The 25,788-nt window shown below is 43.0% G+C and overlaps 1 protein-coding gene across 1 annotated transcript in view; it reads right to left on the bottom strand.

The window, feature by feature from the left end:
* FCHSD2 (FCH and double SH3 domains 2) overlaps positions 1–25,788 on the bottom strand; it is a 120,993-nt gene that overhangs the window by 81,683 nt on the left and 13,522 nt on the right. Inside the window, exon 3 of the mRNA XM_063419352.1 lies at positions 12,895–12,940. Coding sequence (XP_063275422.1) covers positions 12,895–12,940 — 46 coding nt within the window. The remainder of the gene's footprint in view (positions 1–12,894; positions 12,941–25,788) is intronic.

A 25,788-nucleotide genomic window follows, 5' to 3' on the forward strand; every position in this document is an offset into this window, starting at 1 on the left:
TGAGTGGCCTCCCTGATAACCTGAGTGAAGTGGGATTTATATCCCACAAAATCACCTGCCAAGTAACTCAGGGCAGGAGCCAAACGAGTTCCTGAGGATTCTTCCCTGAAATTGGTGAAAAGTGAATTTTAACCTCACAAATCTGAGCAGAGTAAGGGGAACCAATACAGGTGATACCTCTAGAAGAGCTGCCACTGTGCTTTCAGGAAAAGGAAAAACAGACAATTATGGGATGGGTTTGGACACACACTCAGATGTTCTGTTATTTTTGCTGGAAGATGCTTTTTAAATGTGCAGAACACTTAAAGCTTTAGATACTGTGAGAAAAAAATTCATAAAACACCCAAAAGTTCTGAACAGATCAGAACAGCAGAATTCCCACAGAATTCCTGCTGAACACACAGGCTGACTCCATCAGGCAGCCAGGCCACATCCCTGCTCCCAACCAAAGCTGAATTCCAGCAGTGCTTCCTCAGCACATCCTAATCCTGCCATGAATCCGCAAACATTTCACGCTCCTGAACCTGCAAAAACTGCAAGAATAATCAGGGAGAGACTCTGTCAAACACACACATCAGAAAGTGGCTGGAAGAGGAAATCCGTTTATTCCTGTTATATACAACACTGGGAGGATTGGAGTTGGTGGAATTTTACAACTGCCTTAGAGAGGAAAATATCACTGCTCAGTGAAAAGAAATTTCTGTGAGGCAGAGAGTATTTTATTTTGAACTAAATGACTCAAATTTAGCTCCATTCAATATCTGCAGTTGGAAGCTGAGCCTCACTTCAGTTCTGTGGTTTCCCAAGAAGAACATATGTTTTAGGAACTGAAATTATTTCTTGAGAGGTTCTTTGCAGCATTTTACAAGAACGTTTCCAGCTTCTTTGCCTCATTTCTTTACGCCTGACACACACATAGGGGAAAAACCTAAACAAAAACAGATAGATAAGTGATATGAACTTGCAAAACATGTAGTGGGAGGGGATTTTTTTTTAAGATTCAAGAGCTCAATTTACTAACACACAGCAGAACCCCTTTTTCTCATAGTTTTTCCCCAGAAATAAGTTTTAAGGAACTATGGAGTCATGGTACAAGTGTGAAGGTCACCATAAAGACAGTGACAAGATGCACTGTGAAAAAAAATAACCAACCCCATGATTATTACCATTTATGGGTGTGCAATTATTGCTACAGAGGAAATCAGCTTTGAAATCAAAATTTATCATTTCTTCATCTTGAACCATGGAATATTGGGTGTTTGGAGTCACAAGCATCACCAAAGTCTTCATTATTTGGAGGAAAAGAAGAATATTTCTACCACATATACTTAATATTCCATATGGTTTTTGTTCTTTTTATATGGAACAAGTACAGAGCTCTTTGCAGAGGGGAAAAAAAAAAAAGAAGTATTTCTTCAAGGTGTTTGGTGGAACCCTCAACCAAAACCCTTCTGCAGGAGGCTTCCCAGAAGCTGCCTGCACTTGGGATGACATTTCCAGATTTTGTTATGTGAGGGGGATTTTGCTTCCTAAAGGTTTAACACACAACCTGCAGTCTACAAGAACAATCAAAAATAAACATTTTGATGTGTTCCAGCTCTTTCTGACTCTCCACGACCCCTTTTAGGTGACAGCAAAAGTTCAGCAGCTGCTGGACAGAGATCTCCACACCTTTCAGGTGAAGGGAAACACAAGGAATAAATGGGAAGCTGTATTGAAAGGAACTTTGGGATCTTCTGAGAAGCCGCCCTTGGCCACCACTTGGGAGAGAACCTTTTGCTCCCAACTCTGAGAACAACTGATAAACCTGATCTTGAGTGTGAGGTGCCTTCACTTGGGTGTCAGAGCAGAGGGGAGTTGTGGCCTTGCAGGATTTTCCATCCCCTCCCATCAGCAGGTGCACATTTAAAGCACCTGTTCAAGCCTCAAGCCCTAAAAATGAGTGCATTGACCCTAAAATTTGCTTTCCCCCCCTCAATTTTCACCAAATAGCCTTATTTGGTTATTTATATCTAAATATATATAAAATACATAAGAGTTTATATAATTATTCTTATATAAAAGTAAACAATTTTAGCAGCATTACACCTGGTAATAGCTGTATAATTGAAAATTGTTTTTAAAAAGGCAGGTAGTGTATTATCTGCATTATTCACTTGTATGAACACAGAAAAAATAATCCTGCTTACAAATTGCACTCCCAACCACATTTACTGGAGGGCATTCATAGAGATGCATTACTCTATCTTAAGTGAACATAAATTATCAGGTAAAACAAAACCAGAAAGCCAACACAAGCCAGAAAAAAATCTTTCAAGATGCTGCTATAAATACAAGAAAATCCCATGTGATAGGAAAAAATGCAAATTTTTGGCCAGCCTATTTGGATAGACAATCAGAAAGCTAACACAGATGTACCTGGCATCCTAAAGAGAAATAAATCAAGGAAACCCAGGAGCTCACAAATTTCACATCTCAAAAAATGTAACCAGCCCTTGGTATTTTTATTTTTTCTTTAAATTACCTCTTTATGGCTTGTGAAGGTAAAAAAAAAGCTCTGAGCCATATTTGGATACAAGCAGAGCTAAGAAAACAGGCTGAGATGGTTTTTTCATAGATCTGTAGGCTTCCTCCTACTCAATTAGTTTCTGTTTGCTACCAGTATGAAATATGCTCTTATTTTTGTTCAAAATATGACAAACTACCCTTTAAACTGCAAAAGACAGTGAAGAGTATATTGCTAGAAAAATGAGCAGCAGCCAGGATATCTGCCTAGCAGAAAACACAGAGTAATACTGGAAATTTAAAAAGAGATAGCAGGAATAACTCTATGCCATCATCAACACAATTCTGGTGACTGAAAAAAATGCTTGACATCTATAACTTAAAATGTAAATCAAAGTTAAGGTTCTGCTCCTGCACTACACCAACACTGGATTTTCCCCTCATGAATGTTTACTGATGTTGATGGCACTAACTTACCTAGCAAACCACATTTTAAAATGTTTTCTCAATAAAACAGAAGTTAGTTTATTTTTCAATACACGGAAATCTCCCAATATAAAACTTGTTGCACTGGCTTGTTTTATTTTCCATGAAAAAAAAGGAAAAGTGATTAATAGGTTACTTAATGAATGACAACCAAACACTACTAAAATAAAATAGCCCAAATCCAGTAATCAGGTGGAGTCCATCATCTACATGGGATGCCAGCCATCTATGGATTTCCAGAATCCAGCTGGACAAGCATTTTTCCTTATCTAAAGCACCAAAATGTTCAATTATTGTTATTCCTTCTAAAACAGTGTGAAAGGGAATGACTCAGCTGAGCTTCACTGCTGACCACACACACCATAAAACAGAATAATAAATGTTTGAGGCAACAGTTCAGGGAACTCTCAGAAATAATCCCCAGGATCTACAAGTTGATGGCTCTCCTTTCTCCTTCCTCTTTTTTTGGAGTGCAAGCTGCTAAAAGGCCTTTATCTGTATAAAACTGAACAAGTGGATGCAGGGTCTGAATAATCATTTAGGGGAGATTTGACTTAAACATTCTCTGTTGGGGTTTGGGGGTTTTTTTTGAGCTGTCAACACGTCCTGGTTTATCCAGGTCTGAAAGCAAACTTCCAAGGCTGGAAAGAGGAAGAAGGGAGCAGAGTTTTTAAAATAGTTAAGAACACATTGCATTTACCCTTTCAATAATCCTCTAAGACAAACAGCTTCAGTAGCCAAGAAGCTCTGCCCAGTTTTCCTTACATTTAATGAACTCCTGAGGGTCCAACATGAAATCTGGATCCCTGGGGTTGGGGGTTGCTCTAGAATGGAAAGGATAACAGGCTGCTCCTGCAAACCCATGTTCAGGGCTTTTTACAGCGTGAAGACAAGTTTATGTCTTTAATTATTGAACAGTAAATAAAAGGAGCTCTTTTTTTTTTTTTTTTTAGCCAGTAGAGACCTTTTCAACAGTAAAGTTCAGGTAACCTGGTCTGAAACACATGAAAAGAAGAATAACTTCTCATAAATGTCACTGCCTAAAATACAGTCACACATAGCCTAAAACCACTTTGATTACTGTGCAGGAGGTGCAATCAAACAGTTTTTCAAATTCCCAGAGAAAAAAGGAACCCCTTTCCTACAAATTACCTCTGCAAGCCCAACATTTGACAACCAGCTGAACCACCTAAATTGAAGAAAATTTTATCAGTTGAATTAACCAACTGAACTACACAAAGAAGAAGACCCTCAATGCTTTTATTTCTATGTAGGTTAAATTTTTAAACCAACATTTTATTTTTTATTTACACACTCCTGAGTACCATTTTGAGGCCAACTCGTGATTGCTGTTTTTCCCTAACTTACAGTCTTTTGATTGAAACAGAAAGGTGCTTCTTACTAGGTGAAGAGGCAGAGTTATGTTGGATACTAATGGATATAATGGACTTTTTTTTCAATTGATGGCTCCAGAAAAAATGCAGGGCAAACAGAGAAGATGCAGAAAAGCAAATAAAGGCAAAAGAAAGATAAGAGATAAGCAGCTTTGGACTTGTTTATGTCCTGCTAGAAAATACAAGGAAGGGATGATGGGTGATGCTCATGCATCAAGTATTTGCCTTCTTACCTAGAAGCTTTAGGGATTTAAAAATTCCCAAACCAACACCCCCAAACCCACATCCAGAGCATTCCTGAGTGTATTGATTGCACGTAGGTCCCTGCCCAGCCATGTCCAGCAGTGGTCTGCAAACCAGAACACACTTCCTGAGGAGCTGATACCAACCCAAACGCTGGGAGGAGAACATGGCACCACCACTATCAGGGGGCTGGGAAAAAGGGGGCAGGGAAAACAGCCAAGGAGGTGGCTGGGGCAGGGCCTGGGCTCTCAGACAGCCCTGAGAACAAAGACACACCTTTCCTGAGGGATGCAGTTGGGGAACCAAGATGCCTTAAGATTTCTCCAAGTTTAAAAGGGCTAAGGGCCTCACCAAACTACAAGTTTGGTTAAGGAGGTTGGAACAGGCAACTCCAGGAATCTCCTTCACCCAAAGAACTCTGAGATGAATGTGAGATGTGTATGAAGTGTGGAAAGCCAGAAAAAGAGAGTATTGTATTCCCAGGACCAGATATAAGGAAAGACATGGAAAAGGAACCCAAGGAGAGGTGGAGCAGCCTTGGCAGGGCAGGGCTGGCACGGACTCGTGACTCAGTGCTGGTGTCGCTGCTGCTTCGGAGGCCCAAAGTTTCCACTGTGCATATTTTGAAAGCCTTGAGTTGTGACTCGCCTGCCCTCTTCAATCCCAGGAAAAAGAAAAGCAGCTGCTGGGAAGGATGACTGGGCTGAATGTGTTGGGAAAGAGCCGAGATGGTGAGGCACCTCCAGAAAAACTGAGGCAGCAGAGAAAAAACCATGCCCACTCATGGATAACTCCACGGGCTGCAGGATCCACGGCCTGGCTCACTGGCAGAGCTGAATGGCCAAGCAAAAAGCAGCTCTGAAGAATGAAGTTTTTCATCTGCACGCAGAACCACTTCCAAGGATCCAAATTCCAAGCCCTGGATGCTTCTGAGCGCAGTAATCGGAAAGAAAAATAACGGCTACAAGCAGGCTCAGAGAAACTTGCTTGCATCAGTTCAGCAAAAAATGGGTTTCTTTATGAAGAGCTTTCTTTGTAGGAATAGAGTAATTCCAAGCTTAGCAGTCCCTTTATAAGGAACTAGATGTTTTCACTGAAAATAGAAGCTGACAGTCCTGCTCTGTTCTTAGAGAAATATTATTTTAACCTAAAGAATTCCATAAAAACTGTAGCAGATAGCTTAGCATTTTTAAAAGGCTGCCTTTTAAAATTCTTTTTAAATGGACTAATACTGCAGCATAAGGCATTTTCATTTTTCTTCTAACAGAACAACCAGTGAGACAAGACCAAAATCAGATATCCCACTTTTCCCCCTACTTTCAGTTCTGACATGTGTTTCTTGGAGACGGAAAAGTACACGAACAACTGAATGCAAAATCTACATAAAAAGAGAAGGTCAACGATAATATTGTTTGGAATGTCACTCATAGACCCCCAGCCTTTGTTCCAGGCAAAGTATATTATATTAAATGTTAAACGGACATTTAATATAGAGAATTCTAAAGAGCTTCTTGTTTGGGGGAAAAAAGGGAAACGTGCACTAAGAGGTTGAACTGTGACAAGTGCAGAATAGTATCAATAATCCCATTATAACACCTGATTTGTCAAACTTGTCTCAACAAGTTATTCTGAAATTCACAATAGTGTTCCTAACCATTTATGAAATGGAGCAGATCAGTCTTTGTGGCCTTCACGGCCACTGATTCTCCATGCTTTGTTGGGAAGAATGGCCTGAATAGCCACCGAGTCCTGCACTTCATTTTGCTGCCCCGCTCATGGATACCCCGGTGTTTGAATGGAGAACATAATCCAAAGGTAGCACCAGGCAGGTGTTTTCTTTTGGGAAGCAGCAAGTTCTGCTCATGCATTGTGCACCACCATGGCTGAAAGGACCAAACCAGGCCATCCATATGCATGATCTCCACGCCAGGCAGTGACTGGGAAGTGCTACAGATCCTATCCCAAAAAATGCAAAGTTAGTTGTGCTGAGATTTAAAACAAACTAACAAAACAGTCCAGGCTCCAGGTATAGCTGAAATCACAGGCATTCCACACTAAACATGGGATTTTTCAGGAATATGGCAAGGAACAAAGACTTGAAGTGATTGCTCACAACCCAGGTTGAAACACAGGTCTTACTCTAAAGAACCCAAAGCTCGTTTAGAAAACACTAGTGATTATCCAAAAGAAATATCCTAAATTACGTCACAGAATCTCAGAATGGTTTGGGCTAGAAGGGACCTTGAAGATCATCCAGTGTCACCCCCTGCCATGGGCAGGGACACCTTCCACTATCCCAGGCTGCTCCCAGCCCCGCTGTCCAGCCTGGCTTTGGACACTGCCAGGGATGCAGGGGCAGCCACAGCTGCTCTGGGCACCCTGTGCCAGGGTCTGCCCACCCTCACAGGGAGGAATTCATGGGTATCAACCAAAGACACCATCTCCAAGCAAGCATCAGCTCCTTCTGAAGGCTCCACACCCTCCCTGTTTTCCATGGCCCATGGAAGAGCAGCAGGAAGTCCCTGGAAAGCAGCACAGTTTGTTCACAAGCAAACCTGCCTGACACATTTGTCCTGTGACAGACAGGACCAACCACAGCAAGATTGCAAAGGGAGGAAAAAGAGGAGCCTCACAGCCCTTAAGGATCCAAGGGGGAATATCACTTAGTGCAGGAATGGCTCTGGCATTTTTGCTATTGGATCCAGAGGTTTCTTGGATACAGCTTTTCCCTCTCTCAAGTAGATGTATCAACCAAACTGCACAGAGCAACATCCTAAATCAAGTCACACATGAAGCTTTTGTGGGTCTGCTGCCTTCTCCCACAGAAATTCCTACACAGGAAAGGTGGAATATTCAAGTCAGACCTTGGATCACAGAATTTCAGTAGCTGCTCTCTCTGTACAGGTAAGAAATGAACTCTGCTAAGGGAGAGAGATGCCACATCCACACAACCACCACTGGGAAAAAAAGGGAACTTGGGGTAAGGACCAGCACAAAGTCTCCTCCAGGCTCTGGGCTGGGAGGAGAACATGCCCCAGTGCTGCTGGACAAAACCAGGATTTTCATATTCAATCGAACCAACACACTGAATGCCTGCTAAATGGTCTGCAATACTACCAATAAAAGAAAAAGAAGGTACTTCAAAGCTCTGCCACACTTTTAGGTAGCACACATGAAGCACCTCAAGCCTCCGGGTTCACTTGCTACAGACTAGATTGGTTTGGTTGTTTGTTGGTTGTTTGGTTGTTTCTGGAATATTTTGTCTCTTTTAAAATAGACACAATCATAAAACCAACACTTGCAGACCCTTAGTGAGTTCATTCCTGGAAAAAGATTTCACTCTGAGTTTTTCCTAATGTTTCCCACAGAAAGTTTGAAAATAAAATTGACACACAAATGGGTTTCAAAGCAATTTGTTGTCTTTCAAATTACTTGCTATCAAATATATCCAGATACTGCAGCCATTCAGCTCAGGATACCCAGGATGGACATTTTAACCCAGTCCACTCATGTACTACAAGTTAAAGTTTCTCTGCACAGAAACCATGGAATGACAGCAAAATTCCTTCCAAATACAAGCCTGAGATAAAAGAAAAACCAACCTAGTTTCTGCATATGGGCTAACTACAAACTAAACTCTCCTCACAGGATCTGGAGTCAAAGATCCTAACTCCCTAAATGATGAAGTCCCGAGTCTTGAAAATATACACTTCCACACACAAACTGATTTCCCTTTTTTTAATTACTGCTTGATTTAAAAAGTCATCAATTTCACCATAAAACAAAACCAAGAGAAATGTCTTAGGTAATCCAGAAATACTCTAGAGGGACGTTTAGCGCTGCAGTAACCCTAAAATCATCCTCACAGGAAGAAACAAGTAACTGTAGTTCATCTGTTAACAAAACAGCTCCTGAGCAGTCAAGCCGCGGCTGCTCCTTGTTTGTCCCCAAGTCGGGGACCCACCCTTAAAGTCCACAATCTTTTCCTGCTCTCCCACAGCAACCTCCTGTATCCTTTGGGATTACAAAATCCAAGCCATTCTGCCCAGACTGCAGGCAATGATCTCATGGAAAGCTGCTTGCTGGCTTTGCAGGGCAGGTACCTCAGAAAGTTATTTTTTCCTGCCGCTCCAGGGGTTCCGTAGCTCAGAGGCAGAGGAAGGACTTGACTTCACCCTGGATTTATTTTTGTATTCCAAGGCTGTGTTTGCCATGCTGCAGCTGTTTTGCCTGGTGGGATTTAGGAATCAGTCCAGGTGACTGGTGTTCCATGCTGGCAGGGTTCTATATACAGAGGTCCCCAGCACCATTCCCAAGTCTCCAGCTGTTCCTGTGCAGTGTCTGCCATCCTCCTGCTCCTACAGCCACCACTGAGACACTGCAATAAATCAGTGGATTTTCAAAAGAGTTTCCTTTCCATTCTACTAGAAACTCGTGTTATTTGGGCTAAAATGCACTCCATTTCTCTGATTCCTTACAAGGGAAATACAATCACCTTCCCAGTCTTCACAGGATAAACTGGTTAATTTTCACAGTATGTTGGAATACAGGATAAAGAACAGCAAAGGAAAAAACTGAGCCATGGCAGAAGTTACTAAGACATGGTGGGAATGTCTGATTTTAACCCTTACCATTTTAATCCTCTGAAAAATGGTTCAAAAGGCTACTGGGCAGCTTGGCACTCACATCAGAAGACGGTAAAAGAAATGATCAGCTTCTATTTTGATTTTAAAATCAAAAACCAGTACATTCCGGCAAATATAAAATTAAATTAGATATATAATATATATAAAGATATAAAATAAATCACGTTACGTTTGTTTATTTATTAAGTATATGCTTTATGTATTGTGTATACACATGCACACATTATACAGACAGAAACTGCCATAGGAATATTGTAATTTTTTAGGATATATTAATGCATAGATTCTGGTATCTTGAAAGGAGTGTGTTTTCTAGGTCTGGTGAGACACAGGGTGAGGGAACTGGGTAAGGGTGACCACGGTGTCTGCTTACATGCACCTCCCCACCTCTCCTGCTCCTCTCACTCCCCCGCCAGCTGCTTTTCCCTCTCACACCCATTTCAGCGTATTTAAGGCTCCTCTCCTCATCACCACATGGACATGAGAGGAGCTGCCTACGGGACTGTGTGGCTATAAACTACATTAACTCTTCTGTTCCCCACATTTGGAAATGCTTTAAATGCATGAAGTTTCTCAGTGCCACAGACACAGCAATCAACACCGAGTGCCCTGTCCCCTCCTGATGACAGATAAGCTGGTTTTACTGAGCACCAGCAGCTCCTCAGTGTTAGTCTGACCTCTAGAAAACACAGAGAGGAGAAAAAAATCCTAACAATTACTGCCTCTTTTAGAAAACCACTGAGCAGGCATTTCTACTTGTGCCTCCCTTGAAATGTAGCTCAGGGAATCGGCTCTCCCACCTTTTTTGTACAACATCAGTGCCTTTAGTTGAGGTACTACAATTAGAAACTCATTAGCATGCAGGGAAACTCAACCTCCTTGAGGTTACTTGCAAATTCCACGGGGCCAGGCCATGCTGATTGCCTGGAGTCACGTTTTACTCTGAAACAATGATAATGAAACATCAAGCAAAACCAAAACATGACAAGGAAGGTCATCTGTGTGTTCCCAGACTGTGAGAGACTGGTCTCTCAAGCTAAAAGTGTGAAATAATAGTAACTGCAGCAGAGATGTATTTATGATCACAAGAAAAACCCCCCAAAACCAACATTTTACCTATTTCACATGCTGGGTACAACGTTTTTCTGCAGGTAGCAGCAAAAGCACACGTTCACTAAACTGCTCTTGCACCATAGGAGTATTCTCAGCCACTGATTTCAGGTAGCTTATTAATCATGGAGAATAGCTAATAATAACAATATAAAATTGCAATTTAAATACTATTAGCAGGCATACTGTTAGTGGGGAATGAGAGCCTTTCTGAGATCTCATTTCTGAATATTAAGGTGAGCCTCTAAGCATATATTAAATAATGCAGGACCAAAAATACAAGTGGAAGAGCTGAGTGCAGAATCCCAACTGATCCAGCAAACTGCAGATCTGCTGATACACTGGATCCTTCTCCCATTTATACCACGGCACAGCCTAGAAAAGCCAGGAAAGAACTCACTGGAGATGGACAATAAGCAAAAACACAGCTCCAAAAACCTTCAAATGCAACAGGTACAACCAGGTGAAAACAACGCAAGAAAGCCCAGACAAAGTAAGAGCAGGGAAATTTAAATCCAGGCCCTGTAATTCATCACATACATTTGCACCACTTACCATGTAATTAGGGGCAAGTTAGAAACACTGGGCTGGGGTGTTTCACTTGCCTTTGGACAGGTTCTCCTGCTCCCAACAAAAGCACTCTGTGTTTAGAAACTTGGCACCCAAGTGCAGGGCACCAACCTACGATTTTTTTTAAACCAACAAAGCGTTCAGTTCTGGGAAACTTATTTTCACTGGCCACCCTTCTACTGCTTCTAACTTGCCAAAAAAAAGTCAGATGTCAGAATATTCCAAATTCCCTAAGGTGACAAGAGGCATTTGGAGAGAAACTGTGAAAAGGTTTAGAAACCTGGCTTCATAAACCACTGAGCATTTCCAGCTCCCTTTTATAACTGGTTTAAAAGGAATATCCCACTGCTGATGAATGCAACTTCCCATTTATTTGGAGCACAACTTCCCTCCCCAAAAGGCTTTATGTGAAATTTTATTGCCACCTCCAAAACAGAAATCCTTTTAGAGGCCCTGGAAGAAGCATCCAATGTTGTTTTGAAGCTGTGCACTTATCAGCAATCCAAGGAAGCGCTCCCACAAGACTTCATTCACATAAACAGCCATTCAGTGAATCTCAAATGCTGCAGCTGCATCGCTGCAAAGCTGGGGGGTGAAATCCAAGGAGCAGAAAGCTTCAGTTGTTAGCTCTGAGCTTTCCGAAGAGCAGAGTGTAATTATTTTTCCAACTTATCAAAACTATTCCCTAAATGCAGCGACTGTTGTGTCTCTGCATGTAAAAGACATTCTCAGTGTCCAAAGGATAAATGTATTAAGAACTGGTGGTAAATTTTCTACATCAGTTAAAAAAAATCACTCAAGAATACACATTTTTAACCACAGTTTCAGGAGGCACCATCACTGAAAAATTCAGTTATTTAATCACATTTAATTCAGCTGCCAATGGAATTGATACTTGCCAAGGTAAATTCATATCCAGAGAAAGAATGGGAGCACCAATAACTTATGGCACTATTGTCAGTGAGTGGGCTTAATTCAGCACAAATTCCCCTTGATTTAGGAAAGGTTTTCAAACTAGTTTGAGGCTGAGAAAACATGCAGAAAACCCAGCACTAAAAGCCCATCCATCACAGGCACAGGAATGATCTTTTCCCAACTGACAGTGAAGTCTGGCCCCAGACCACGTTTGCTCTGTGTATTTTGGGGGTGATGCAGCCCTGAGGACTGAAAGGATGTTTACCATGACATCCTACAAAGTGCACTTGGAAGCAGCCTAGTGACAGCTTGTGTTCTCACACTCCACGTCAGGCACATCTCCAGTTGGATTTATAGCATACTGAGCTCCACGAGCTCACCCTCTTGGATTTTAGTCTACCTTTAATCTATTTTAAAATAAATTAATGTATTTTTAATCTGTTGTACTTGGACTTAAGCTCCAAGAGCCTTTACTGTAAATTAAACAGGCAGCTGCCCCTTATTAGATGCTTTCTAATTTTGGACCGGGGGAGAAAAAGCAATCCTCCCTCTTTTCTCACAAACAAATCAAAATTCATTCCCCTCCCTATCACAAGCGTGAGGCCAAATCTGCTTTTATTTCAGATGAATGGGAAGCCACTCTTACTGAAGAATGTGAATTTAAATTTATTTTGGACTGAGTAAGCCAGAACATTTCCTCTCCCTCTAATTGACCTGATTTTACCTTTCACTCAAGTTTCACACTGACTTCTGAGAAAACCACACGGAGATTGACTTCATAACAATTGGGAAAAAATGTTAAAAATGTTTTCTGTACTCAAGAACTTCCTCAAGTCAAAATACATGAAAATACAGAATGGGCCTAAGTCATGTATAGACCAAACTGATTCAGAACTTCAATACATTTTCATAGCAAGTAACTTATGGAAAAGATAGACGAAAAAACATACACCATGGTAATTTGCTGATTAACAAATTACCCAACAGAACAGTGCCCCAGCTGTTAAAATTATTCCAGAACCTACCTGTGCATATTCTTTCTCAATTGCAGCTCTTTTCTGACTGAATGCTCTGAAAGAAGACCAAAGAAATTCCATTAGAACATTAGGCAAAACACTCCAAATTCAATAACTTCATCAAAATCCATTAACACAGGGAGCAAAACTCTACAAATTCAATAATTTACTTTAAAAGGAGCTTCTGCTGGATAGTCTGCAGAGTGAAACAGCAACAAAAAAGGGAAATGGTTTGACAAGTGCACATCAGTAGCCCAGCAACGACTGTGTGTGGACTTCACATATGTGATGGCTGAATTTCCCAGTTTTATTGGGCAAACTCAGTTCCCAGGCATAAATAGAATTTTCTTCATGAAAAGCTCATCAGCTTTCCTGTGGTACAGCCGGGGGAGGAATTTGGGAGCACAAACAGGATTTGGCTTTATATATCATTCAGACTGACTTTATTTTCTTCAGACTTATTTTGATCAGAATTCTTTTCTTTAAGCTATTCCACAAACTACTCAGCTTAAGGCTACACCACAGGCACGGAAAAAAAAAATCTAATTATATTTAAATTAGTTGCACAATAATTCTGGTGACACGCCAATAGAAAAAAACACACCTCAGGAACATCCTCTAATAAAGTTAACTCAAAAAAAGAGCTCTGGACAGGCTTCCTTTATTCTTGTCTACTCCATTTCATCCATGAAGAGAATCCACATGCTACAGGCTCAGCTACCCCAGCAGGATGTAAAACAAAAGTTGAAATGCATCATGATTGCTTAAAATTCTTCAAAGACCAATGACAGCCCAAAAGATCTGGCCATATTTGAGCTCCAACAGCTGAACTTCCCAAATCCCTCCTGTGCGGCCCAGGGGGGTTCCAAGGGCTGACTGCCATATGAAACACCTCCACAGGAACAAGTGAAGCTGGCTGAGATGCCTGGGAATGAATTTCCTTTGTACAGCACTCCAAGTATTCCAGCTGATATTATAACCCAATCTCATTCCAGATCTCCTGTTCCAAAATCCAATATCCCAGTTAGTTTAGCAAACACCCAGAAATCACAATGTTCCTCTGCAAAGACTCACTGTTCTATCAGAAGTAGGAAGAACTGCACAAGTAACTCCAAGGAATAACTGGAATGTGTTATCAATATGGAAAAGGTAGAAGAAAACAAGCGGCAACGTTTGGAACGTAAATCTGGGAATACTTTAGGCAAACAAAGTTATTTTCCAATTCCCAGCTAACTGCATTTCAAAACACACAATCAGGGCTGAATTACACCAAACCTGGATATGAAGTTGTATATTTCACCTGAGCTTTTTTCCCACCCCATTCAAACCAAATTCCTGTTAAATTAACGGCAAAACAGCAACTGCGACAAGCAGGAAGCCCAGGATATCCCCAAAAACCTTCAGCATTAAAGGTTTTGCACTGGGGGAGAAAACCAAAATCATTCAACCAGCGCTTGTGTAGGATTACAGATAACATGGGAATCAAACTGACTCCCAAAACCAACTGAAATCTTGGAATCGGATCCACCACAAGCTCTGGCAGGAAGAGAATGGATTGCACAGCAGCACCTCCTTATGAAAAGTACTTTAGTTTCAGACTTTGTTCTGTATTTTAAATGGGGAAATAGCTGGCAAGATGATGCATCCAATATTTAAATTGGTTTTGCTGAATGGAGAGAAGGGTTAAGCATGGAAGGGCCATCGGGATCAGCCGTCTGCCTTCCCTGGAGCCGGTGCTCCCTGTGGCTTTGGGACCGCGCTTCCCTCCCTTGCTCCAGCACAAAGCTGCTTTGAACCTTGGGACAGCTCATACAGCAACCCTGCTATGACAACTATGAATCTATCACAAAACATCATGAAAGAGGAGACTGAAGTCAACATTTCCCAGGAGAAAATTATTTTGAGCGAAGGAAAAGAGCAGTCTGACTAATAAATGCATCATAGTTTCTTAACTTGGGCAGTGTGAAAACTTTGACGTGTGTATCCAGATTTCATGTGCAGAGCTGGGATACTCTTAACCTTATTGTCCTTCAGGATGGACTTTCAAAACCATTCATATAAGGAAACATTTGTTTCCGTGCAGTAATAAAATGTTCTCTAACTACTGGTAACTTTTTAAGACATGAATCAGTGAGTCTGCAAGAAAGCAGGAACATTATTTAGTGGGTTTTTTTAAACTAGGGAGCATTAATAACTACTTTTACATCATCTTGTCAAAGTAACCATTAACTAAGCGCAGGAAACACCAGAATTGCACTCCCCAAAAAAGCATCTTAGTTTGTGGGCAGTAATTCCTGAATATCATCTTTATCCTGCCAACGTTAATGCAGTGCACTCACTCCATTTGCCCCACTTTTCCCCAAGCTCTGTGAGACCAGGGAATTCTAAGAGAGCAGGAGAGAGAAAACCTCTCTTCCTGCTCATCCCCACTTTGCTAATGCCACTTTTTCTAGTGCTGAGCCCTCACTGTCATAGCAAATTCCCAACCCCAAACTTCAGCCACTGCCACGTTTCAATTATCCGTATCAATTTAAGGCAACAGATGCTATGAAATACTGAGGTATCTTTTTTATATTCCCATTGTAGAAGAGCATAACAATGTGAATTAAGGAGTCAGGTCAGTGGAGAATCATATTTCATTAAGTTTTCCTACAGGGAAACAGGAGAAACAGATGGGCTTAATTATTTCATGGATGTCCACTTGGGCTGGAAACATATAAACCTCACACCTTCATGAAAAATCAATTTAAGAACATTAAAATATACATTAGAGTTTTATAAGACAACGCCACATCTGCCAATATTGAGCAGTTGTACAAATGTGAAGATCAAAGTCACAGCTTGCACAGCATAAAGTTAAACCCAGTGACACCCTGAACACCAGAAAGTGAATTAGTCACTGGATAAAAATTTAATTCCATGCAGAGCTATGCAAGAACGTAAACACATACTTCATGTTCAGGGCTCTTGAATAAAAGAAGAGGCTAAATTTGCACCAGCGAGTGCATTTCTATTCAAAGGCTGGGAAATTCAACAATGAACCAGGCAAACCTGAATCCCATTTGGAAGAACTTCTCATGCAAGATGATGATAATGATTAAAACCCCAAGGTATTAACTGGAAAATTCATACAGCTCACCTGACACAAGCAGTTTGTGGGTTTTTTGGCTATGAACATTCAGACAAATGGTATGGAAAATTTAATGAAATTTTAAAATACTTACAATTAACACAAAGCCTTAGAAAACAGACAAACTAGCATCACACCCAAAGCATCCAAAAAAAGTAAGCTAAAGAAACACCTTTTCTACTGACCTTGACCTGAAATTAATTCACCCCACCAAAAATTGCTGAAGTAAATCTCCCTATGAATTGTAAAGCACATTTGCAGCTGGGTTAAACCTGACTCAATCCACCAACACTCAAGAAGATGAATCAGAATTTTGAAATACCCCAAAATTTCCAGCTTCCCAGAAAGCAGATTGAGGATAATTCCTGACAGCTAGAACACACCAGTGGAAAATTATGACTTTACAAGTTGTGCTTATAATGTACACTGGGAGCACACACACTCAGTGTAAAATCATGTCCAATGTAATACTATCTTGGTTTTGTTCAGTATACACTCACTCCAAAATTTTCCATGTTTCAAAAACATGAAAACAGACAGCTCTCATTATAAAAAAATAAAAGAAAAAGAAGCAGCTGTTCTTGTCCCAGTGATAAAAAACCCACTCCATCAGCTTGAATCAACCCCAAATATTGTTGAATTTCTTTGTACTTACTCTTTCTCATCCTCTCCTTAAACCATGACAGGCTTTAAATGGTTTTGAATGATTTTTAGTGGGGCAAAGGGAATAAATAAGCATACTGCATTACTGCTGGCAAGATAAAGATGATATTTGGGAGTCAGTCTCCACAAATCATTCCTGACTGATCTCTTTAACAGTGAAGACGTGCAGTGAAGTGTTTCTGCCCAGGATGGCATTGAAGTCCCAGCCTGGCCTGCTGCTCAAGGCTGGAATGCTCCTGAACTTGGCAATTGACTTTGTTGACCTCCCAGAGGCTCCTGCCAGGTCCTGTCACTCCGAGCCCAAGGTCACCCTGGACACAGCCCTGCCTGCAGCCTATCAGTGTTCTTCCCCAATTTCACAGGCTCCTCCAGCCTGCCAAAAGCCCCATCCCACCACCCAGGTTGTGCCTGAAGTCATGGAGCAGCCCTGATCCATGGACCTCTGAGGGATTCCCAGCTGCACTTGGCACTGCTCTCCACCACTTGGATTTGGGGAGCCCAGCCAATTTTCCACCCAGCTATCAGTGCATGTGTCCCCAGCGTGGCTGTGAAGGTGCTCCAGGACTGTGTCAAAGGTCTCACCGAAGCCACCACGTACAACACAAGCACTGCCAGCTCTCCCAAAAGGCAACCGAGCACCTTTTGCCCTTGGGAGTCCACACTGGCTGCTCCAAATCCCCTTTGTGCCCCTTTAAGGATGGAAAAGCAGCCTCAAAAATGGTTTTCAGGAGGCTCTGCTGTGTAATTTTCCCTGGAATTGAGGTAAAGGTGAGCAGCTGCCGTTCCCCAGATCCTCCTTCCAGTGGTCTTTGAAAATGGGTGCAGCATTTGCCTTTCTGCAGCCCTCCAGACTGCCACAACCTTTCCAAGGTGACAGGGACGTACCCCACTGCACCTCTGCAGTCCCAGTAAGCTCCAAGCCCTGCAGCTGCCACACACCTGCCATGTCCAGCTCCACTGCACAGGTCACAGCTCACAGCGCTGCGCTTGGCCGGGATGGAGTTAATTTCCACACAGTAGCTGGGATGGGGCTGTGCCCAGGATTTGTGCTGAGAACACAAAGTTCCGGGCACAGATAACTCAGGGATGTTCCCATTATTGCTGAGCAGTGCTTACACAGCTCAAAGCCTTTCCTGCTCCTCACACCACAGAACGGTTTGTGTTGGGAGGGACCTTAATAATAATCTTGTTCCACCCCCTGCCATGGGCAGAGACACCTTCCACTACCTCAGGTTGTTCCAAGCCCCATCCAGCCTGGCCTTGGACACTTCCAGGGATGCAGGGGCAGCCACAGCTTCTCTGGGCACCCTGTGCCCATTAATGAGCAGGCTGTGAGTGTGTAAGAAACTGGGAGGGGACCCAGTCAGGACAGCTGACCCCAAGTCACACCAGACCACACAGCATCATGCTTAGCAATGAAAGCTGGGGGAAGAAGAAGGATGATCAAAAAGATGGCATTTGTCTTGCCAAGTCATAGAATCAATAATGTTGGAAAAAACCTCAAGGGATCACTGAGTCCAAGCTGTGCCCAATCCTCACCTCGTCACCAGCCCAGAGCACTTAGTGCCACATCCAGGAATTCCCTGGACACCTCCAGGGATGGGCACTCCAAACCTCCCTGGGCAGCCTCTGCCAAGGCCTGAGCACTCTTTCCATGGGGAAATTCCTGCTGCTGTCCAACCTGAGCCTCCCCTGGCACAGCCTGAGGCCGTTCCCTCTCCTCCTGTCCCTGTTCCCTGGGAGCAGAGCCCGACCCCCCCGGCTGTCCCCTCCTGTCAGGAGTTGTGCAGAGCCACAGGGTCCCCCCTGAGCCTCCTCTTCTCCAGGCTGAGCCCCTTTCCAGCTCCCTCAGCCTCTCCTGGGGCTCCAGACCCTTCCCCAGACCATGACACTGAATTAGAACATGCTTTGGAATGCCAACTCCCTCTACAAAATCCAAAGGGGAACAACCCTGAAATACTCAGAAGGAGGGAATGGGCCAAAACGTTTTGCCCCCTCTTGAAGGAAAAAAAACCTTGTTTGGTTTAATTCAGTGCTTTTATATGGATGTCTCCTCCCACCCTCCCCTAGCAACATGAAAAATGCCCCATAATGAATCAACACCGTACAACCCAACAACTGCTGCTACCTGGTTTTGAATTTAAGGACAGGTGTGTCACTAATAAAGGCACAACCAAATCCCAAACACTCCAGCCAACATAAATCATCCCCGTGGCTGCGTTCAGGGCAGGGGTTGGCAATAAATGCTGAGATAAGAGAACACAGCAGCAGCTGCATGGCTAATGAGGGACTCCAGGAACCCCCGTGCATGCAGGGACACACTGCATTAATATTCCCTCCCCGTGGCCAGCAGAGACAAAGACAACATACCTGGAGCAATAATGAATCCACAGAAATTATTCATCACGACAAGACTCTCAAACACTACGTGTAATAAGCTCCTCTTCGTGGTTTTTCTCTCTACTAAACAGAATTACCACTACAGAAATGTTTTAGAAGCTCTGCATAAAATTCTGAGCATCTGAAGGGTAAATTATTTTTCAGAACACCATCATTTCTGAAGTTACGTGTACACAGGCTGCAGAAAGCATGGCAGTGCCACAACCAGGTCATTGAAGTTTGGAACATACTTTAGCAAATCCCAGAAGGGTTATGCTCAGAGGGGACCTTATAGAACATCCCATTCCCCACCCCATCACAGGCAGGGACACCTTCCACTGTCCCAGGCTGCTCCAAGCCCCGTCCAGCCTGGCCTGGGACAATTTCAGGGATCCAGGGGCAGCCACAGCTGCTCTGGGCACCCTGTGCCAGGGCCTGCCCACCCTCACAGGGAAGAACTCCCTCTTAATACCCTTCCTGATAATATCTAATCTAACCCTACTCTCTTTTTAGTCCAAATCCGTTCCCCTTGTCCACCTTATCACAAAGTACCCAAGACTCCTAGTTCAGAGATTTTTGTAGACTAACTTTACCTTTTCCCAGCAAAACTCCTCCAACATTGATTACTGAACCCCACTAATGGTATTTTTTATTTTTACATCAAAAATTTCACTTCAGACAAAGTGTGGCAAGTGAAGTTTCACCTTAATTACATAATGTAAAGGAATTAATTCCTTTATCATAACTCTCTGTACTGTCAGACCACCAAAAAGTCATCAGCAAAGACACCTCACCAGGGAATCCCAGTGCCTCCAATCACTTTCTGGCTAACTGTATAAGATTTAAACATCTCCAAATGTCAGTAAAACCAGCGCTGACTCTAAGAATTGATCTCATGCCTTTGCCCTTGCAAAAAAGGCAACTGAAGAAATTACTAAGTCGTAAGCAAGTTAAGCAAGTCACTTCCATTTCACTCAAGACTGGAGTCTCCACTTGCACAGAATACTTTAGGTTCCTCTTCAGCCACTCTCAGAAAAAGATCACCAGAGGTCACATTACAGCAAATCACAGCCTTTATCTTTGGTTTTTAAAATAACAAACTCTCTTTTGTTCAATGATTTTATATCATCTCAATGAAACAGATCCCTTCCCAGAAAGATGACCTTTATATGCATGCTGTCACCTGCCATTTATGTTATTGCTTAGAAAGAGGCAGTTCAGTTGCACTTTTATCAAGGAGCAAAAGTTCCATGTCAGGTTTGAATAATACCAGCACTGCCACTATTGCCTTTCCTGCTGAAGACTTCGCACCACCTATTAAATAAACTCCACAAGAAATTACTGCACTGTGTTGGGCATTTAACAGCACTGTTCAAACGCTGTTTTGCTGCTTGGATTTTGGGCTGGCTTTGTTTGCCTAGTCTGTATTTAAACTTGCTATCTGCCACATTACATCACATCCATGCCCTTCAGTACAGAGATACACACGTGGAATTCCTCAACCAGCTCTTGGTGATGAACTTATTTCTACATGAGAGCATTACCTTGGCTCTTCTCTCCCAAATACATGTTAAGGTTTTCCTAGATACCAGTAAAGAGAAAGATTTACCCAGAAAAGGTGGAGTGGGGGAAATGAAACTGCTGAGTACTGAAGACCCTTCCCTGGAGCCCATCACTAGGCTGCCTCAGAAAATGTCTTGCTCCCTCTCCCAGAGCATCCCTCCTTCCACTCCTCGTGTCCCTGACCAGCTGGAGGTGTCACTGATGCTGTCCTTGAGCAGCTAGCAAAGCTCTCATACTCCTCCCTTGCTGCCCACCGACCTCACATGCTTTCCCTGCTCAGCCATGAGGGGCTGCTGCTGAAATTCCTGACCTTCCCACACAACGGGATGGGCTGCTCCCATGGGAGTGCTCCTTAGGAACACCAGGCTGAACCCATCACTCCTGGCTGCTTCCCCGGAGACTCTGCCCACCAGCAGCTGAACCCTGCTCCCGTGACAGCACATCTCCAGGTCCCAAAGGCAATTTGTGGTCACAGAAGCTCAAGCCACCGCCAGTCTGGACGGGATTCCCAACACCAGCCTCCCCTCCCACGGCAAGTTCCAACGTGGAGTTCTCACACCACAGACATCCCAAGGCGGTGCGAACGCGGCCTCCGGGCCAAGATTCTTAACAAGAACGTTGCTGGGCAGGCCAAGGTCCCACCAGCTGTGAAAGCACACGAGGCAGCAGAACAAACTCAAAACCACCCTGGCGAGGTCACCCACAGCCTAAATTCTTGCCCACAAAGGAGTTCTCTGACCCAGCACGAGAAGCCAGTGACATTTCCTGCTTGTGGATCCACTTAAGGTCTGCCTGATCTCAGCAGACATGCAAAGGGCACCTTCACAACTCCTGAAGCACAAATATTTGTACCATCAGGAAACTCTTGTCTTGCTGAGTCAAGGAATTCAGCTCTCCTTCCTGCAGCTCGCTGGCAAGTCAACCCTCACTTTCTGCTTACCTCAGTGCACTGCTCCAGTTCTCTGGCAAGCACAATAAAAAGTGGCCTTTTTTAAAACTCGACTTAAATGTACATATTCTGTACTGTCTCCTCTTTAGTCTTAAAATAGCTCTTCTGAACAGAGCTTGGTAAATTCCTGCAGAAAGGGAGTAAGTGGCAGTTCAAAGATCCTGTACCACAGCAGAGCTCTTCTCTCCTCTGCAAATTCCTTTCTACACCCCATCTCATGATTTTCTAACAGTTCTTCCCCGAGCAAACAGGAGCTGCAATATCCACCCCATCCCTTTTACAGCCAAGCTCACAGGAATCCCTTGTTCATTCAGCTACCACAGAACATTTCACCACCCCGAGGAGCCCTGCTCCGTCCCTCTGCTACACAGAGGACTTACAGAAACTCACAACTGCGCTGGATTCTGTATGTGACCTGCAATCAGAAGCCTGCTCATCACACACCTAAAACTAATCAGCTCGGACAGCTTCGCTACCATTTGTCCTTTGGAATGTTTACCCTTTAAATCTCCACTTATCTTCAACTAAGCTAAAAGTACACGGAAGGAAAACGCTCCTGAATGTAAACAGAGGTATTAAAGCTGTAAATATTTCAACCAATATTTCAATGTAATACAGCAAGCTATGCAATCAAGGACTCAAAGCTGGGTATAATATCTTTATGATAAAAGCAGCCTCCTGCCCGTTTTCACATACAAATTTCAGTACCTGGATCATCCTCCTGCCATCCCTTCAAGCAACTGCAGGCACTACTGTTCTAACTCCACTCAACTCAAATAGTAACTCTGCCTTCCATGCCCACAGAGGGCAGATAAACAAGCTCCTGCTTTGAGACCAAAAGCCAGAAAGCCTAACTTTGAATGTCTTGGTTTCACAAGTTCTCACACACAGAATCGTTCAGGTGGGAGAAGACCTTGATGAGCATCATGACCAACCACGAACCATTTCCCAGTGTTACAAAAAGTCACTTCCTAAGAAGCCCATTTGGATTTTCAAGAGAGCATTGCTTACTCAGAGCACTCAATAGCTGAACTGATACCCTTCAAACCTGAAACTTCCCCACACAATGTGTTACAAAGTCACATTTTTAGCAGGACATTTAGAGAACAATCACAACTGGCACAGGCTGATTTTAAATGCTCCTTACAACACACAGGACATATTAGAACATACAGAACATATCTTGGCAACGTTTCTAACTGAAGCTTTTTAATGCTCAGTAAAATTTATTTGATTTAAACAAAAATATTAACACACGTGCGAAATACTTGGTGTGAAAGTACCCGCAAGCAAATTGGGTCTTAAACAGGAGATAGCTATGATTTTTATAAGCACAAGCTCCCACTTAATGAGAAATTTCTCCTTTATAAATCTGTCAAAAACAACAATGCTGTTTTTTCCCAAAAGCGTTTGTGAGCTACTATTTTATTCATGATTTTAAGTGTTCTAATCCACACAACCTATGATGAACCATGAAATATCTTTACCTCGTGCCTGAACAGTGCCCCTGTAGCAATGCACAGAGTAAAAAATTCCAGACAGCATTCACTAGCGAGCAATGTACTCCTCATAAATCACATTACTGTACAGTTTGGGATTAGGATGAGTTGCCACTAGCAACAGAGCCAAAAAAATCAATTCTGTCACTATATATAGAGAATTCTTGCAACCTCAAACGTAGCCAATGTTTTCAGCAATTTGTCTCAGAGAAGTATTAGCAGTCCAGCATGTGATCAGAGGAACATGACACCCAGACACAAAACAACAATGCTAAAACAATAGTTTTCCCTTCAGTAGAATAAAAAAAGAAAAAAGAACCGTCAGAAAGCTGCTGTGTGAATGTGAGCATTTCATTCAGCCTTTTCAAAATAAAAGCGTGCCCTCTTTATAGCATTAACATTCACAACAAATACGAGGATTGGTTTCAGAGCTTAAGTGTATTTAAAATCATCACTAATGAGTTTTTTGTTTTAAAATGGGAAACTATGCCAACATTAGGGAGAGATACAATTCAGACAAATACAAGGGTACTTTTCTACAGCTTCCCTAAATTCTCCTGATCATCATATCCAAGGCATTTCCCTTTCAGAAAACAAACAAATAACAAAAAAAGCCAAAAAAACCCAAACAAACAAACAAACAAAAAAACCACCAACAACACCACCACACCCTTAGGGTTTTATAATTCAGACTGTCTACCAGGATCTTGTAGAAAACAGGGATGTGAGGAGTTTCTTTGATCCCCATTTGCTGAACAGCAAGAAGCCAAGACACATTTCATCATTCATGCTTCTTATTTCACCCTGGATCTGCAAAAGGTTTTGCAGCAGGCAACAACCACCTTGGAGCTCTTACTCTACTCATCTGTCACATTTTAGCAATCTTGACAGTGCCACCCAGGTTTATTACAAAGACTTCTCTCCTTTCTTTTCCTCCAGTCTTAATATGAGCACTTCAATTTTAAATGACGCCCTTCACAAGGTTTCATTGTCACTAACACTGACGTAAGTCAAATTCTGTATTTTAATGGATTCTACAGGTAATAATAATTATTATAATGGGTTTTTTCCTCAAAGCATTATCACGCCATTTTAGAAGACTACCCTAGATGTACTGTTATTTTTTAAGTCAGAAAAATGTAACAGCTCACTGAAAACATATAGCACAATTTCTAAAATCTATCTGTAGATATATGTCAGAAACAGAATCATTAAGGTTGGAAAAGACCTCTGAGATCATCAAGTCCAGGTTTTGACTGATCACTACCTTGGCACCACCAAGTGCCATGTCCAGTCATTCCTTGAACACCAATATTCCTTATGAACTTTTTCCCAAAAGGAGAAATTTAAGCCCATTGCCAGCCAAAAAAAGATATGGAAAAGATACATGAAAGGAGTCTAGTCATCCCATGTTCTTGCCTGACAAGAAAATTGATCTTACTACCTGCAGCCCCACCACCTGCTCCAAACACACACAGGAGTATAATGCAGATCAAACCACTTTTCCTGAGCTCCAGTAAAACCCGAACAGGGCTGTTCATAAGGGTTGGTCACAGGATCACCGACTCACAGCATGGTTTGGGTGGGAAGGGACTTCAAAGGTCATTATTCCCACCCCTGCCATGGCAGGGACACCTTCCACTATCCCAGGTTGCTCCAAGCCCCGTCCAACCTGGCCTTGGACACTGCCAGGGATCCAGGGGCAGCCACAGCTGCTCTGGGCACCCTGTGCCAGGGCTACCCCACCATCACAAGGAAGAACTTGCCTCCCAAATCCCAACTACCCCTGCTCTTTAGCAGTCTGAAGTCATGCCCTTGTCCTGGCATTCCATGCCCTTGTCTCAAGTCCCTCTCCATCTTTCTTATGGGCTCCTTTCAGGTCCTGAACCGGGCAATTAGGTCACTGAAGCTTCTCTTTTCCAGGCTGAACAATCCCAACTCTCCCAGCCTTTCCCTCTGGGCTGCCAGTTCAGCAGCACAGCTGGGTACAGAGAAGGCAAAAGGCATCTCAAACATCCAGAGAGCTGTGTCAACAAAAGGGCCCAGCCCTCCTCCAGCACAGCATTGAGCTAACCTGCTAAATTTAGAACCAAAAAAAAAAAAAAATCACAACTACAACGCACAAACTCTTCCAGCAGAGAGATCCATTTGCTCCCTGAGAGTCAAGAAGTGTTTGGATGCCTGGAGAGATGAGGTCTTGGTTCTGAACCGGACAACAGCTCTGCACTGCACCTCCATCGGAAGGACTTGGCAAGCAGCGAGCAGAGAACATCAAAGCACCCCCACCACCTCAAAGGAACTTCTCAGGGCAGATCAAAGCTCCAGGCCCTTCATCACCCGGGCCCGGGGGGTTCCAAACACCACCCCAAAGCCGGGAACAAAGAGCGCTGTGACGGCCGCATTCCTGCAGCACAGCAGAGCCCCACAGGAACTGCAAGCCTTGGCTGCGGGACACACAAGTCACAAGGCCAAGTCACCCCAGGAAATTGGGAATAACAACACAGCCACGCTCGGCTTCGGGAAAAGGAACACACCTTGGCTCCTCCTCACACTGCTCTTTGTTAGGATGGAGAAGAGGAGAGCAGCCCCTCACCCAGAGAAGAGGGAGCACACAGGAAGCACGTGCAGACAAAGAATTAAAGGACGTTTTTATCAGTGACACATTAGAGAAGAATCAAAGTCCTTACTCAAGTTTTTAATATTACTTCTTGAGTACCAAA

The sequence above is a fragment of the Prinia subflava genome, chromosome 25 (assembly GCF_021018805.1).
Source record: "Prinia subflava isolate CZ2003 ecotype Zambia chromosome 25, Cam_Psub_1.2, whole genome shotgun sequence".
Classification (NCBI taxonomy): Eukaryota; Metazoa; Chordata; class Aves; order Passeriformes; family Cisticolidae; genus Prinia; species Prinia subflava.